Here is a 16476-nt window from a genome sequence, read left to right as displayed (position 1 = left end):
TGGAGGAGAGGTTGAAGGGGATGGAGGAGAGGGTGAGGGGGACGGAGGAGAGGTTGAGGGGACGGCGTGTGACAGAGAACAACCCACTAGAGAGGTGGCCACCCCCACAGAGAAGCCAGCAGAACAGCCCACCTCAGCACCTGACAAAAGTCTCAACACCACAGCAGAACAGTCCACACCAGACCCTGACCATAGAGTAGACATCACAGCAGAACAGACAAATGAAGAACCACAAGCCCAGCGGCTCTCACCCCTCTGAGCACCCCCGTCAGCCACCCTGATAGCCCTTCTGACAACCCCCTCACACCCACTGAGGACAAACACAACACACAGATTGTACTACTTATGGACTCAAATGGGAAATATATAGAAGAAAAAAACTTTTTCCCAAACACAGTGTGTCTAAACTCTGGTGTCCAAACACCCAGCGCGCCCTCGACCTTCTGTCTGAGGACCAACTAGGTTCACCCAGCCACATAATAATACACACAGGCACAAACAACCTGAGAGCACAGCAGGAAAGGGTGGCCACAGCACTGAAGGGAGTGATTGAAAAGGCTTCTTCTACTTTCCCCAACGCACAAGTGGTTATCTCCACCCTGCTACCACGAAAAGACTTCCACCCTGCCACAATACAGCGGGTAAACGCAAGTATTTCCCGTGACTGTGCCTCAAAACCAAATGTTTTCCTGGCCCACCACTCCACCCTGGACTTGAACAGCCTCTATGACCAGGTCCACCACTCCACCCTGGACTTGAACAGCCTCTATGACCAGGTCCACCTCTACAAGGCAGCAGTGCCCACCTTTGCCCGGACTCTAAAGGACATCGCTCTCAAACGTATCCCCAACACTTCACACAGGAGCAACAGATCAATAGACACCCCACCCAGACCAGCGAGACACCCTCCCAGACCTGCAGGAACCCCCCCCCCCTGGACCTACACATAGAGGACCCACGCCAAGAGGAATTACATCCAGACCACAGTACACCCAGACACATCCACACCCCCACCCCAACCAATCAACACCCCCCACGTCAACCATGCCCACACCCCATTTAGGCCCCCTCAGATCAGACCTATGCCACTCCTGCCCACCCCATGCACCCCTCCCCCGCAAAGAGGGCCTCAACATGGAAGCCACACATGCGCCCAGGTAGTGAGCGGGCAAACAGTCCCAACCCCCACTCTCACACTCGCCCAAGCCAATAGCATGTACCAGATGCTCAGCAGGCTCTGCTCACACTTACTGGCCTGAGGCCAAACCACGACCAACAACACTGGACACTCTATGGAACAAAAAGCCTTCACTATATCATCCTGGAATATCCAAGGCCTGAGGTCATCTGCCTTTGGCCTAAAAAGCAGAAACTCGGACTTCATCAAAGAAATCGGTAATACAGACATTGTCATCCTGCAAGAAACCTGGTATAGAGGAGACGGACCCACTGTTTGCCCTCTAGGTTACAAAGAGCTGGTAGTCCCATCCACCAAACAACCAGGTGTGAAACAGGGAAGGGACTCAGGGGGTATGCTAATTTGATATAGAGCAGACCTAACTCACTCCATTAAATTCATCAAAACAGGAACATTCTACATTTGGCTAGAAATTCAAAAGGAAATTATCCTAACAGAGAAAATGTCCTCCTGTGTGCTACCTATATCCCCCCACTAGAATCCCCATATTTTAATGAAGACAGCTTCTCCATCCTGGAGGGGAACTCAATCATTTCCAGGCCCAGGGACATGTACTAGTCTGTGGCGACCTAAATGCCAGAACCGGACAAGAACCTGACACCCTCAGCACACAGGGGGACAAACACCTGCCTGGAGGTGACAGCATTCCCTCCCACATATGCCCCCCTAGGCACAACTATGACAATATAAACAACAAAAACGGGTCACAACTCCTGCAGCTCTGTCGCACGCTGGGTATATACATAGTCAACGGAAGGCTTCGAGGGGACTCCTATGGTAGGTACACCTATAGCTCATCTCTTGGCAGTAGTACTGTAGACTACTTTATCACTGACCTCAACCCAGAGTCTCTCAGAGCGTTCACAGTCAGCCCACTGACACCCTATCAGACCACAGCAAAATCACAGTCTACTTAAACAGAGCAATACTCAATCATGAGGCATCAAAGCCAAAGGAACTGAGCAACATTAAGAAATGCTATAGATGGAAGGAATGCAGTTTGGAAAACCTACCAAAAAACAATTAGGCAACAACAAATTAAATCCCTTTTAGACAATTTCCTGGGTAAAACGTTCCACTGTAATAGTGAAGGTGTAAACTTGGCAGTAGAAAATCTTAACAGTATATTTGACCTCTCAGCTTCCCTATCAAATCTAAGAATCTCAAATAGAAAACCGAAGAAAATTAACAATAATGACAAATGGTTTGATGAAGAATGCAAAAAATCTAAGAAAGAAATTGAGAAACCTGTCCAACCAAAAACATAGAGACCCGGAAAACCTGAGTCTACGCCTTCACTATGGTGAATCACTAAAACAATACAGAAATACACTACGGAAAAAGAAGGAACAGCATGTCAGAAACCAGCTCATTGTAATTGAAGAATCCATAGACTCTAACCACTTCTGGGAAAATTGGAAAACACTAAACAAACAACAACACGAAGAATTATCTATCCAAAATGGAGATGTATGGGTAAAACACTTCTCCAATCTTTTTGGCTCTATAACAAAGAATAAAGAGCAAAAACGTATACATGATCAAAAACAGATCTTAGAATCAACTATTAAAGACTATCAGAACCCACTGGATTCTCCAAATACATTGAATGAGTTACAGGACAAAATAAAAACCCTCCACCCAAAAAGGCCTGTGGTGTTGATGGTATCCTCAATGAAATGATCAAATATACAGACAACAAATTCCAATTGGCTATACTAAAACTCTTTAACATCATACTTAGCTCTGGCATCTTCCCCAATATTTGGAACCAAGGACTGATCACCCCAATCCACAAAAGTGGAGACAAATTTGACCCCAATAACTACCGTGGAACATGTGTCAACAGTAACCTTGGGAAAATCCTCTGCATTATCATTAACAGCAGACTTGTACATTTCCTCAATGAAAACAATGTACTGAGCAAATGTCAAATTGGCTTTTTACCAAATTACCGTACAACAGACCATGTATTCACCCTGCACACCCTAATTGACAACCAAACAAACCAAAACAAAGGCAAAGTCTTCTCATGCTTTGTTGATTTCAAAAAGCCTTCAACTCAATCTGGCATGAGGGTCTGCTATACAAACTGATGGAAAGTGGTGTTGGGGGTAAAACATACGACATTATAAAATCCATGTACACAAACAACAAGTGTGCGGTTAAAATTGGCAAAAAACACACACATTTCTTCACACAGGGTCGTGGGGTTAGAGAGGGATGCAGCTTAAGCCAAACCTTCTTCAACATATATATCAACGAATTGGCGCGGGCACTAGAAAAGTCTGCAGCACCCGGCCTCCCCCTGCTAGAATCCGAAGTCAAATGTCTGCTGTTTGCTGATGATCTGGTGCTTCTGTCACCAACCAAGGAGGGCCTACAGCAGCACCTAGATCTTATGCACATATTCTGTCAGACCTGGGCCCTGACAGTAAATCTCAGTAAGACCAAAATAATGGTGTTCCAAAAAAGGTCCAGTCACCAGGACCACATTTACAAATTCCATCTAGACACTGTTGCCCTAGAGCACACAAAAAACTATACATACCTTGGCCTAAACATCAGCGCCACAGGTAACTTTCACAAAGCTGTGAACGATCTGAGAGACAAGGCAAGAAGGGCATTCTATGCCATCAAAAGGAACATCAATTTCAACATACCAATTAGGATTTGGCTAAAAATACTTGAATCAGTCATAGAGCCCATTGCCCTTAATGGTTGTGAGGTCTGGGGCCCGCTCACCAACCAAGACTTCCCAAAATGGGACAAACACCAAATTGAGACTCTGCACGCAGAATTCTGCAAAAATATCATCCGTGTACAACGTAGAACACCAAATAATGCATGCAGAGCAGAATTAGGCCGATACCCACTAATTATCAAAATCCAGAAAAGAGCCGTTAAATTCTATAACCACCTAAAAGGAAGCGATTCCCAAACCTTCCATAACAAAGCCATCACCTACAGAGAGATGAACCTGGAGAAGAGTCCCCTAAGCAAGCTGGTCCAGGGGCTCTGTTCACAAACACAAACACACCCTACAGAGCCCCAGGACAGCAGCGCAATTAGACCCAACCAAATCATGAAAAAACAAAAAGATAATTACTTGACACATTGGAAAGAATTAACAAAAAAACAGAGCAAACTATAATGCTATTTGGCCCTACACAGAGAGTACACAGCAGTGGAATACCTGACCACTGTGACTGACCCAAAATTAAGGAAAGCTTTGACTATGTACAGACTCAGTGAGCATAGCCTTGCTATTGAGAAAGGCCGCCGTAGGCAGACTTGGCTCTCAAGAGAAGACAGGCTATGTGCTCACTGCCCAAAAAATGAGGTGGAAACTGAGCTGCACTTCATAACCTCCTGCCCAATGTATGACCATATTAGAGAGACATATTTCTCTCAGATTACACAGATCCACAAAGAATTCGAAAACAAATCCAATTTTGAAAAACTCTCATATATACTGGGTGAAATTCCACAGTGTGCCATCACAGCAGCAAGATTTGTGACCTGTTGCCACGAGAAAAGGGCAACCAGTGAAGAACAAACACCATTGTAAATACAACCCATATTTATGCTTATTTATTTTATCTTGTGTCCTTTAACCATTTGTACATTGTTAAAACACTGTATGTATATAATATGACATTTGTAATGTCTTTATTGTATTGACACTTCTGTATGTGTAATGTTTACTGTTCATTTTTATGTTTTTCACTTTATATATTCACTTTATATATTATCTACCTCACTTGCTTTTTCAATGTTAACACATGTTTCCCATGCCAATAAACCCTTGAATTGAATTGAAAAATTGAGAGGGATGGACAGAGAGAGAGAGAGAGAGGTACGGACAGAGAGAGAGAGGGACGGACAGAGAGAGAGAGAGAGAGACAGACAGAGAGAGAGGGACTGACAGAGAGAGGGAGAGACCGACAGAGAGAGAGAGGGGGACGGACAGAGAGAGAGAGAGAGAGGGACGCACAGAGAGAGAGGGACAAACGGAGAGAGAGAGAGAGAGAGAGAGAGGGACGGACGGACAGAGAGAGAGAGGGACGGACAGAGAGAGAGAGGGACGGACAGAGAGAGAGATAGAGAGGGACGGACAGAGGGAGAGGGACGGACAGAGAGAGAGAGAGAGGAACAGACAGAGAGAGAGAGAGGGACGAACAGAGAGAGAGAGAGAGGGACGGACAGAGAGAGAGAGAGGGACGGACAGAGAGAGAGGGACGGACAGAGAGAGAGGGATGGACGGACAGAGAGAGGGATGGACAGAGAGAGAGAGGGAGGCAGAGACAGAGAGAGAGACGGATGGACAGAGAGAGTGACAGAGAGAGGGAGAGACAGGGACGGACAGAGAGAGAGGGACGGACAGACAGAGAGAGAGACAGGGACGGACAGAGAGAGGGAGAGAGAGAGGGGCAGACAGACAGAGAGAGTGGGACGGTCAGACAGAGAGACAGACAGGACAACATAATGATTGAGATTAATAGTTTCACATGAAGTTAATTTCATATCACATGTAACGAGACAGTTTAGTTACCTGGAGGAAATGGATGTGATCCTCTGTGTGTGAGAGCTGCTCCAGCTCAGTGCTTCTCTTCCTCAGTTCAGCTATCTCCTGCTTCAGTTGCTCAAGGAGTCGTTCAGCTTGACTCACTTGAGCCTTCTCTTGGGCTCTGATCAGCTCCTTCACCTCAGAGCTCCTTCTCTCAATGGAGCGGATCAGCTCAGTAAAGATCTGATCACTGTCCTCCACTGCTGCCTGTGCAGAGCGCTGGAGAGAGAGAGAGAGAGAGAGAGAGAGAGAGAGAGTATAGAGCAGACCTAACTCACTCCATTAAATTAATCAAAACAGGAACATTCTACATTTGGCTAGATATTCGAAAGGAAATTATCCTAACAGATAAAAATGTCCTCCTGTGTGCTACCTATATCCACCCACTAGAATCCCCATACTTTAATGAAGACAGCTTCTCCATCCTGGAGGGGGAAATCAGTCATTTCCAGGCCCAGGGACATGTACTAGTCTGTGGCGACCTAAATGCCAGAACCGGACAAGAACCTGACACCCTCAGCACACAGGGGGACAAACACCTGCCTGGAGGTGACAGCATTCCATCCCACATATGCCCCCCTAGGCACGACTATGACAACATTACCAACAAAAACGGGTCACAACTCCTGCAGCTCTGTCGCACGCTGGGTATGTACATAGTCAATGGTAGGCTTCAAGGGGACTCCTATGGTAGGTACACCTATACCTCATCTCTTGGCAGTAGTACTGTAGACTACTTTATCACTGACCTCAACCCAGAGTCTCTCAGAGCGTTCACAGTCAGCCCACTGACACCCCTATCAAACCACGGCAAAATCACAGTACTTAAACAGAGCAATACTCAATCATGAGGCATCAAAGCCAAAGGAACTGAGTAATATTAAGAAATGTTATAGATGGAAGAAATGCAGTTTGGAAACCTACCAAAAAACAATTAGGCAACAACAAATTAAATCCCTTTTAGACAATTTCCTGGGTAAAACGTTCCGCTGTAATAGTGAAGGTGTAAACTTGGCAGTAGAAAATCTTAACAGTATATTTGACCTCTCAGCTTCCCTATCAAATCTAAGAATCTCAAATAGAAAACCGAAGAAAATTAACAATAATGACAAATGGTTTGATGAAGAATGCAAAAATCTAAGAAAGAAATTGAGAAACCTGTCCAACCAAAAACATAGAGACCCGGAAAACCTGAGTCTATGCCTTCACTATGGTGAATCACTAAAACAATACAGAAATACACTACGGAAAAAGAAGGAACAGCATGTCAGAAATGATCTCAATGTAATTGAAGAATCCATAGACTCTAACCACTTCTGGGAAAATTGGAAAACAGTAAACAAACAACAACACAAAGAATTATCTATCAAAAATGTAGATGAATGGGTTAACCACTTCTCCAATCTTTTTGGCTCTATAACAAAGAATAAAGAGCAAAAGCATATACATGATCAAATACAGATCTTAGAATCATCTATTAAAGACTACCAGAACCCACTGGATTCTCCAATTACATTGAATGAGTTACAGGACAAAATAAAAACCCTCCAACCCAAAAAGGCCTGTGGTGTTGATGGTATCCTCAATGAAATGATCAAATATACAGACAACAAATTCCAATTGGCTATACTAAAACTCTTTAACATCATCCTTAGCTCTGGCATCTTCCCCAATATTTGGAACCAAGGACTGATCACCCCAATCCACAAAAGTGGAGACAAATTTGACCCCAATAACTACCGTGGAATATGCATCAACACTAACCTTGGGAAAATCCTCTGCATTATGATTAACAGCAGACTCGTACATTTCCTCAATGAAAACAATATACTGAGCAAATGTCAAATTGGCTTTTTACCAAATTACCGTACAACAGACCATGTATTCACCCTGCACACCCTAATTGACAACCAAACAAACCAAAACAAAGGCAAAGTCTTCTCATGCTTTGTTGATTTCAAAAAAGCCTTTGACTCAATTTGGCATGAGGGTCTGCTATACAAACTGATGGAAAGTGGTGTTGGGGGTAAAACATACAACATTATAAAATCCATGAACACAAACAACAAGTGTGCGCTTAAAATTGGCCAAAAACACATTTCTTCACACAGGGCCGTGGGGTGAGACAGGGATGCAGCTTAAGCCCCACCCTCTTCAACATATATATCAACGAATTGGCGCGGGCACTAGAAAATTCTGCAGCACCCGGCCTCACCCTACTAGAATCCGAAGTCAAATGTCTGCTGTTTGCTGATGATCTCGTGCAAAATAATGGTGTTCCAAAAAAGGTCCAGTCACCAGGACCACAAATACAAATTCCATCTAGACACTGTTGCCCTAGAGCACACAAAAAACTATACATACCTTGGCCTAAACATCAGCGCCACAGGTAACTTCCACAAAGCTGTGAACGATCTGAGAGACAAGGCAAGAAGGGCATTCTATGCCATCAAAAGGAACATCAATTTATACATACCAATTAGGATTTGGCTAAAATACTTGAATCAGTCATAGAGCCCATTGCCCTTTATGGTTGTGAGGTCTGGGGTCCGCTCACCAACCAAGACTTCACAAAATGGGACAAACACCAAATTGAGACTCTGAGATTTTGCACGCCCAATTATTCAGTTTTTGATTTGTTAAAAAGTTTGAAATATCCAATAAATGTTGTTCCACTTCATGATTGTGTCCCACTTGTTGTTGATTCTTCACAAAAAAAGACAGTTTTATATCTTTATGTTTGAAGCCTGAAATGTAGCAAAAGGTCGCAAATTTCAAGGGGGCCGAATACTTTCGCAAGGCACTGTATATATCATATCATCATTCAGGAAGTTATGCACAACAAGCATATCTTTGGGAGGACGTCCAGCCTCTCTTTTCCGGGCAAGAAAGTTTCTGTCAACCAACATGTCTTCTGTTTTGACATCCATACCGTAGTTCTTGGTAAACTCAGTTCAGCATGATGTATCTAGGAAGTTGTTTGAGTTTTATTTTAGTTTTACTATTGAGAGTTCCCTCTATTTGTGCTTTCACTAGATTCATCATTGGCACGGAAAGAGAGTCCCTGTCTTCCTAAAATCGATGTGACCACAACAATTCTCCTCAGATACTCCCTTCTCTCTGCAATATCACCAGCATGGTCAGATGTTAAAATTTGAGCAATGTTCCCATGATTGATAGTTTCCTGGTAGCTTTGCCACAACACTGTCTCTGTGTGTCTGTGTCATCTCATGTTTGACAAAGGTAAACTAAGATTTTTTCCAAATGTTGCAGCCATTACTGACAAAATAATCAAATGTAATGTTTTTACCAAAAACTCTACATGGAAAGCAGAAAGCTGTGATCAATTAAATACAAAGTTAACTAGATATTATCTGTGTCATTTATAGCCTGGCACAGATAGTAAAACTACATTAAATACAACGTTATCTAGATATTATCTAGATATTACCTGTGTCATTTATAGCCTGGCACAGATAGTAAAACTACTGTAGCGACCCGCACAGACAGCTGTGTGTTATGTGTTCGGCTATTATTTGGTTGTGTTGTACTTACCAGTTCCCAGTGTTCGCGGGGTCCGACATGCCAATCAACCTGCTATCTGCCAATCACAGGAATGCCTGAGATGTTCTGATGCCGGGCATCCTGGTGGTTGGCGGAGTGGCGTGGAGGGGGCGGGGCATTGGAAGTTAAGGTTTAGCCTTTGTTCTCTCTCTTACATCTGGGCTTCACAAGAGAAGGTCCCGATTGGCTTGTGGGGTATCTTTTATTTATTTGGCGTGACCTAAGGCCAAACAGTAGCCTGTGTAAAGTTGGTAATAAACCGTCAACTCAATCCTCTGTCTGGACAATTGTTCCTTTATGATCTAGTCAGGTCATTACACTACAGGCAGCCTCACATAAAAACCTATTGATTAACAAAGCTTTGATTATGACCAAAGTCTATAGTAGTGTAGGTTGACGGAGAGAAAATAAATCACAGAGAAAATATATTGACTGATATATTGAATTGTTTAGGGAAGCTTTAGCTTTGGCTTTAATATATTCTGAAAATACTTGAAAACCAAAGAGAAAAGAATAGTAGCCCTCCTCAGGAACACAAACTCACAAAACCCTCACAGACGAACTTCTTCTTCTATGATATAATGGAGGTCCTAAAAACCAACATTAAAGGTGCATGGCGCCACCTACTGTGCTGGAGTGCGTTCAATCACGGTTTACACCACTCTAAATCCTCCTACCTAACTCAGAATTTCTGAGAAAATAAAAGAGTCCTACTAACTTATAATAGACCCTCCCACATCCCCCAAATCCCTTCCAAGTGTAATGTTTACTGTTCATTTCTGATTGTTTATTTCACTTTTGTTTATTGTCTATTTCACTTGCTTTGGCAATGTAAACATATATTTCCATGCCAATAAAGCCCTATGAATTTAATTCAATTGAGAGAGAGACATTTCCATTTTAATGTACAGGGGACATGAGTCAGTCATGGTTACTCATGGTTATGTGATGAGGCAGCCCAGTGGTTACATGAACCAGTCTATTCTCTGAAAGGTGTCCAGACAGGCTGTTCCCAACAGTGGGGTCAGTGCGATTGGATAGGGGCCCCTCTCTCTCTCTCTCTCTCTCTCTGACTGGAGGAGAGAAGTGAAATGGTGTGTCTCCTCTGATCAACAACACTCACCTTGAAAGACTCCACAGCCTGTTGAAGCTCCTTCAGCTCCTTCTCTCTCTCCTGGAATCTCTGCTGGACCTTCTTCTGACTCATCCCCAGCTGCCTCTGTGGAGAATCACTCTTCAATGAGCTACCAAGCTTTATTAGTCCAGTAGATCAATAGTATAGTAATGTGACATAGGACCCATAGAGAGGAAGGTCTACAATCCCGAGGAAGTCCCTTTACAATATGATATTATGTTGCTATGTGAATGATTATAGTTTTTATGGTAGAACTACATGTATCAAGGCGTTGAGACTGAACTTTGGACTCATAAAAGGCCATTCAGAATGATAATAGTGTTTGACTTTAGAAAATGGTGATACATTTGGAGAATCTGGGTTAACAATTCTATATACTCAAGGTTTGTGTTCATTTTTGTGGATCCATTTCATATTGTATATAATATAATGATCTCATATTCAAACATATTTAGTTCCTACTGTATCTTTAATTCCTTGTTTATCAGACAGTCACCAACAAGTTGAATTTTTTTTTTATTTTTTTTATTTCACCTTTATTTAACCAGGTAGGCTAGTTGAGAACAAGTTCTCATTTGCAACTGCGACCTGGCCAAGATAAAGCATAGCAGTATGAGCAGACAACACAGAGTTACACATGGAGTAAACAATTAACAAGTCAATAACACAGTAGAAAACAAAGGGGGAGTCTATATACAATGTGTGCAAAAGGCATGAGGAGGTAGGCGAATGATAATAGTGTTTGACTTTAGAAAATGGTGATACATTTGTAACAAACTCAATATACTCAAGGTTTGTGTTCATATTTGTGGATCCATTTCATATTGTATATAATGTAATGATCTCATATTCATACAGATTTAGTTCCTACTGTATCTTTAATTCTTTGTTTATCAGACAGTCACCAACAAGTTGTTCTGGTCTTACCTGTTTCTCAGTCCTCTCTGCTGCAGCTGACACTGTATCATGGCCTTTATGTTCATCCATTGTACACAGCAGACAGATACACTGCTGATCGGTACGACAGTAAACCTCCAGCAGTTTGTCATGATGAGAGCAGATCTTCTCCTGTAGTTGTGCCGTGGCTTTGACCAGCTTGTGCTTCTTGAAACCAGGAAATTCATAGTGAGGTTGGAGGTGAGTCTCACAGTAAGAGGCCAGACATGCCAGACAGGACATGAGGGCTTTCTGCTTTCTGGTCCCAGTGCAGAAATCACACGCCACATCTCCAGGTCCAGCATAGCACAGAGCAGGAGTGGGAGCAGCCTGGAGTCCTGTCTTCTTCAGTTTCTCCACCACTTCAGCCAACACAATGTTTCTCTTCAGTACAGGTCTTGGGATAAAGGTCTGTCTGCACTGTGGACAGCTGTAGACACCTTTCAGATCATCCTGATCCCAGCTTTCTTTAATACAGCCCATACAGTAACTGTGTCCACAGGCAGTAGTCACCGGATCCTTCAGTAGACCCAGACAGATGGAGCAACAGAACAGTTCCTGAGTCTCTGCCATTTTGGTGCTCTCTCCCGTAGGTTAAGCAGTGGCAGTGTGAAAGATTACTTTCTGTTTCATGGAACTCTACACCAGAGGAAGGGGAGTGGCTTCCTCCTGGACTGGGTTCTCTGTATGTAGAGGGGGAGTGGCTCTCTACTGGACTGTGTTCTCTGTATGTAGAGGGGGAGTGGCTTCCTCCTGGACTGTGTTCTCTGTATGTAGAGGGGGAGTGGCTTCCTACTGGACTGGGTTCTCTGTATGTAGAGGGGGAGTGGCTCTCTACTGGACTGTGTTCTCTGTATGTAGAGGGGGAGTGGCTTCCTCCTGGACTGTGTTCTCTGTATGTAGAGGGGAGTGGCTTCCTACTGGACTGTGTTCTCTGCATGTAGAGGGGAGTGGCTTCCTCCTGGACTGTGTTCTCTGTATGTAGAGGCGGAGTGGCTTCCTACTGGACTGTGTTCTCTGTATGTAGAGGGGGAGTGGCTTCCTCCTGGACTGTGTTCTCTGTATGTAGAGGGGAGTGGCTTCCTCCTGGACTGTGTTCTCTGTATGTAGAGGGGGAGTGGCTTCCTACTGGACTGGGTTCTCTGTATGTAGAGGGGGAGTGGCTTCCTCCTGGACTGTGTTCTCTGTATGTAGAGGGGGAGTGGCTTCCTCCTGGACTGTGTTCTCTGTATGTAGAGGGGGAGTGGCTTCCTCCTGGACTGTGTTCTCTGTATGTAGAGGGGGAGTGGCTTCCTACTGGACTGGGTTCTCTGTATGTAGAGGGGGAGTGGCTTCCTCCTGGACTGTGTTCTCTGTATGTAGAGGGGGAGTGGCTTCCTCCTGGACTGTGTTCTCTGTATGTAGAGGGGGAGTGGCTTCCTACTGGACTGGGTTCTCTGTATGTAGAGGGGGAGTGGCTTCCTACTGGACTGTGTTCTCTGTATGTAGCGGGGGAGTGGTTTCTTTGATAAGGAAGTGTGACAGAGTGTTGGGTCGTTGGCAGAGATCGTTATTATTTATGTGATATGTATTTGAAATACGTATTTTAAATACTTCTGAGTATTTTGTTATTTGAATTACACTGGGCTGAACAATACTCCAATTTATTTATTTTTTTATTTTCAAAATACATCTTTTTCTTGACCATTTTTTTGCAGCAGTTCACGTCTTGTAGCCCCTCTTTAACCCTTTACTGGAATCAGAAGTCTGGTTTGATTAGAGCGTCTGCTAAATTAACTAAATATACATGTAAAAATGTTGATAAATACTTTGTTGACGGAAAATGTATTTGATACAATTGTAATATATTGTTGTCTCACTTAGCTGTCTTAATATGAATGCACTAAACAAAGCGTCTATTCAAATCAAATCAAATTTTATTTCTAATGAGCTCCTCCCCAAAACAAGACCAATAATACTACCCAGTGTGCTTTGCAGTTTATTTGGTATGTTCATTTTCACATATAGATTTGAGTCATTTAGCTTCTCCAGAGTGACTTGCTCAACTAAGGTAGATAACAACATACAGAATCACTGTCAAGTAGCAAGAAAAAAGGGGTTTTTAACCATTACTGAGAATCTTGTTGCTCTTTGGGCTAAATGTTTGCAAGTGTATTTTTGTTTAAAATAAAGTATGTTACATTTCATAAATATGTTACAAAATGCAGGTGTTGTTTATTTTGAGACATTGATCTTTACGGTATCTTGTATCTATATTTTGAAATAGTATTTTTTTCATTTTCGCTCCAACCTGGTAGTAGAATACTCTATGAGGTAGTGGCTGGGTTGGAGACCCACCAACCGCATGGTGCCTCACCAAACGAGCTGACTGCAGCAAGGTGTACTGCTTAACTAGGATGTGGTCCTAATTGGAGAGTGGCTTTAGGGTGAGTACACTTCCAACAGCAGGACTTCCCTTCAACATGTTACAGAAGATAATGTGGAGACAGAGATGGGCAGTATTTCTGTTATATGTATTTGAAATACATATTTAACCCTCCTGCTGTGTTCTGGTTGACTTGGACCGATTTGCAAGTTTTCTCTCTGAAAAATGTAGTTAATTTAATCTGATTGTCATAAGGTTCCATGATTTTGTCCACACAGGGCATCTGAACACACAAAATACATGTTGATGATTTTCATTTTCATTTTTATTTAACTTTTTCCCAATCAAAAATGACAGGTCATTACAAATGAAGACTATAACTAGTGTATAACATTTTGTTCAGGCACATGCCCATTCATCAGATGGACACACTTCCTCTCCCAGACCCCCACATGGATGTGTGTTTGAGCACACACACACCCTATTCCCCTTGGCTTCAATGTCAACCCCCACAGGAACCTTTCCCCAATAGAATCTCTCCCCCAAGGGAACCACACCTGTTGGCATTTTCACAAACAATCGCAACATTGTTTCAATAATATATAGAACTTTTCTTGCAGCTGTGGAATATCCCAAGCCCTGGTAAACGATGTGCTCCGGGACATGTTAAATCATTTTGTGTTTGTCTACCTCGACGATGTCCTGTTTTTTTCCCTGCCCAATAACACGTCCTCCATGTTCGACAAGTCCTTCAGCGCCTCCTGGAGAACCAGTTATTTGTGAAAGCGGAGAAATGCGAGTTCTACCGTTCTACCCTCTCCTTTCTGGGATATGTCATCGCTGAAGGAAATGTCCAGATGGACCCGGAAAAGATGAAAGCAGTAGTGGATTTGCCCCAACCTACGTCCAGGGTGCAGATACAACATTTCATGGGGTTTGCCCATTTCTACCGGTGTTTCATTCGAGGCTACAGCACTCTGGCAGCCCCACTCTTGGCACTCACCTCTCCCAATCTACTGTTCATATGGTTCCCAGCGGTTGACAGAGCCTTTGTAGACCTGAAGCATCAATTCACTACAGCCCTCAACCTCGTCCATCCGGACCCGTCCCGTCAGTTTGTGGTCGAGGTCGATGCTTCTGACGTTGGAGTGGGGGCTATCCTGTCCATCCAGGACATAAAGCTCCATCCCTGTGCCTTCCTGTCCTATCGTCTCAACTCTGCAGAAAGAAACTACGACCAACCGAGAACTCCTGGTGGTCAAGATGACACTGGAGGAGTGGAGACACTGGCTGGAGGGAGCAGAACATCTATTTTTGGTTTGGACCGATCACAAGAATTTGGAATATCTCCGAATATAACAGCACCATGTCAGAGTCAAGCAGAGTTTCATCAAACAAGTTTTTGTCCAGTACACATTCCTGGGCTGTCCCGATGTCCCTGTTATTGTTACTGATGATTTGCTCAGAGAAGCCCAAACAACTTGTCCTGATTTGCCAAAACAGGAACAGTGAGATCCAGTGTCTATTATAAATGGTCCTCTTTCATTTCCCCCACACTGTGAACTCACATGCCCCAACTGCCCACAGGTCCAGCGTTGAGTGTTGTTCCAGTCAGGAAGGGCCATGGCGGGCCCACCTCCTCTTCCTGTCCATGTCTGTTGGTCACCATAATGCTTAGTGGTGAAAAGCACATACCCTGAAGCCACCAGGTTCACAGGTGTGACTGATGTGACTGTGGGGGACCTGCAGGCTGTGGTTGTGGTGAGCCTGTAGAAACAATGCAGCCATCATATTGTGAGTAAAACCACCACTTCCTTTCTCGATCTGTGAAAGCTGGGCCTTCCTCAGTGCAGTTTCTAGTCCTCCTTTCACACTCTTCTATCTCCCTCTGGTATTGTCTTTACCTTTTCCGTGGCTTGTCTGACCTCTTTTAGCTCTTTACTTTCATCCACATCATCTGTCTCCATTGTCTCTTTCATCTTATCAGCAATCAGCACCTGCAGATCTTCTATCAACTTCCTCTTCTCTTTTCATAATGTTTCAACTTGTTATTTTCCAGTCGTCCTTCTTCTCTCTTTCTTTCTTCCCTTTCTCTCTGGTCTCTGTATAGGTCACCCATGGATGGTAACACTGTATATTCCTTTTACTTCTTCAGTAGTTAGTTTGTTTTCAACGTTTGATTGATGACCCTGTGTACAGATGACATGTACATGTCCAAATATGGGCATCCGTCCAGGACGTCCTGTTCCTGTGGTCACGTGTTAGAGGGTGTGTTATTTTATATCTATATTGTGTCTATTCCTTTGAAGTTGTCATGCTGATTGATGTCTAGCGACCTGGTTGAACTGGGGGGGTCTGTGTTTGAACTTTTGAAAGAGAATGGCCCACACCCCTCAGTTTTATTGCCCTTATGGTTGCTATCTATGAAGCAGGAATGTGTGTGTGTGTGTGTTGTGTGTGTATATGTGTGGGTGTGTATGTATGTGTGTGTCTGTGTCTGTGTCTGTGTTTGTGTCTGTGTCTGTGTCTGTGTCTGTGTCTGTGTGTGTGTGTGTGTTAGAAACAAGGTCCCTAGGCATTGTGTCCATTTCAAGCTTTCAACAACAATAAAACAGCCATCTAAATATGTTTCTCAGGTAATTCATATTTCAGTTTAGGGGAAGCGGTAATTTCATATTTCAGTTTAGGGGAGAGGTCATTTCATATTT

The 16476-nt window shown here is 43.5% G+C and overlaps 1 protein-coding gene across 1 annotated transcript in view; it reads right to left on the bottom strand.

The window, feature by feature from the left end:
* Nucleotides 1–12002, bottom strand: part of LOC118963981 (E3 ubiquitin/ISG15 ligase TRIM25-like) — a 14803-nt gene extending 2801 nt beyond the window's left edge. Inside the window, exons 1-3 of the mRNA XM_036974773.1 lie at nucleotides 11395–12002; nucleotides 10456–10551; nucleotides 5754–5987 (exon numbers count right to left, since the gene is read on the bottom strand). Coding sequence (XP_036830668.1) covers nucleotides 5754–5987; nucleotides 10456–10551; nucleotides 11395–11976 — 912 coding nt within the window. The 5' untranslated portion in view covers nucleotides 11977–12002. The remainder of the gene's footprint in view (nucleotides 1–5753; nucleotides 5988–10455; nucleotides 10552–11394) is intronic.
* Between the last annotated feature and the right edge of the window lie 4474 nt (nucleotides 12003–16476).

The sequence above is a fragment of the Oncorhynchus mykiss genome, unplaced genomic scaffold, assembly GCF_013265735.2.
Source record: "Oncorhynchus mykiss isolate Arlee unplaced genomic scaffold, USDA_OmykA_1.1 un_scaffold_874, whole genome shotgun sequence".
Taxonomy (NCBI): Eukaryota; Metazoa; Chordata; class Actinopteri; order Salmoniformes; family Salmonidae; genus Oncorhynchus; species Oncorhynchus mykiss.
Note: the sequence above shows the minus strand (reverse complement) of the source record. Positions and strands in the feature narration are given on the sequence as shown.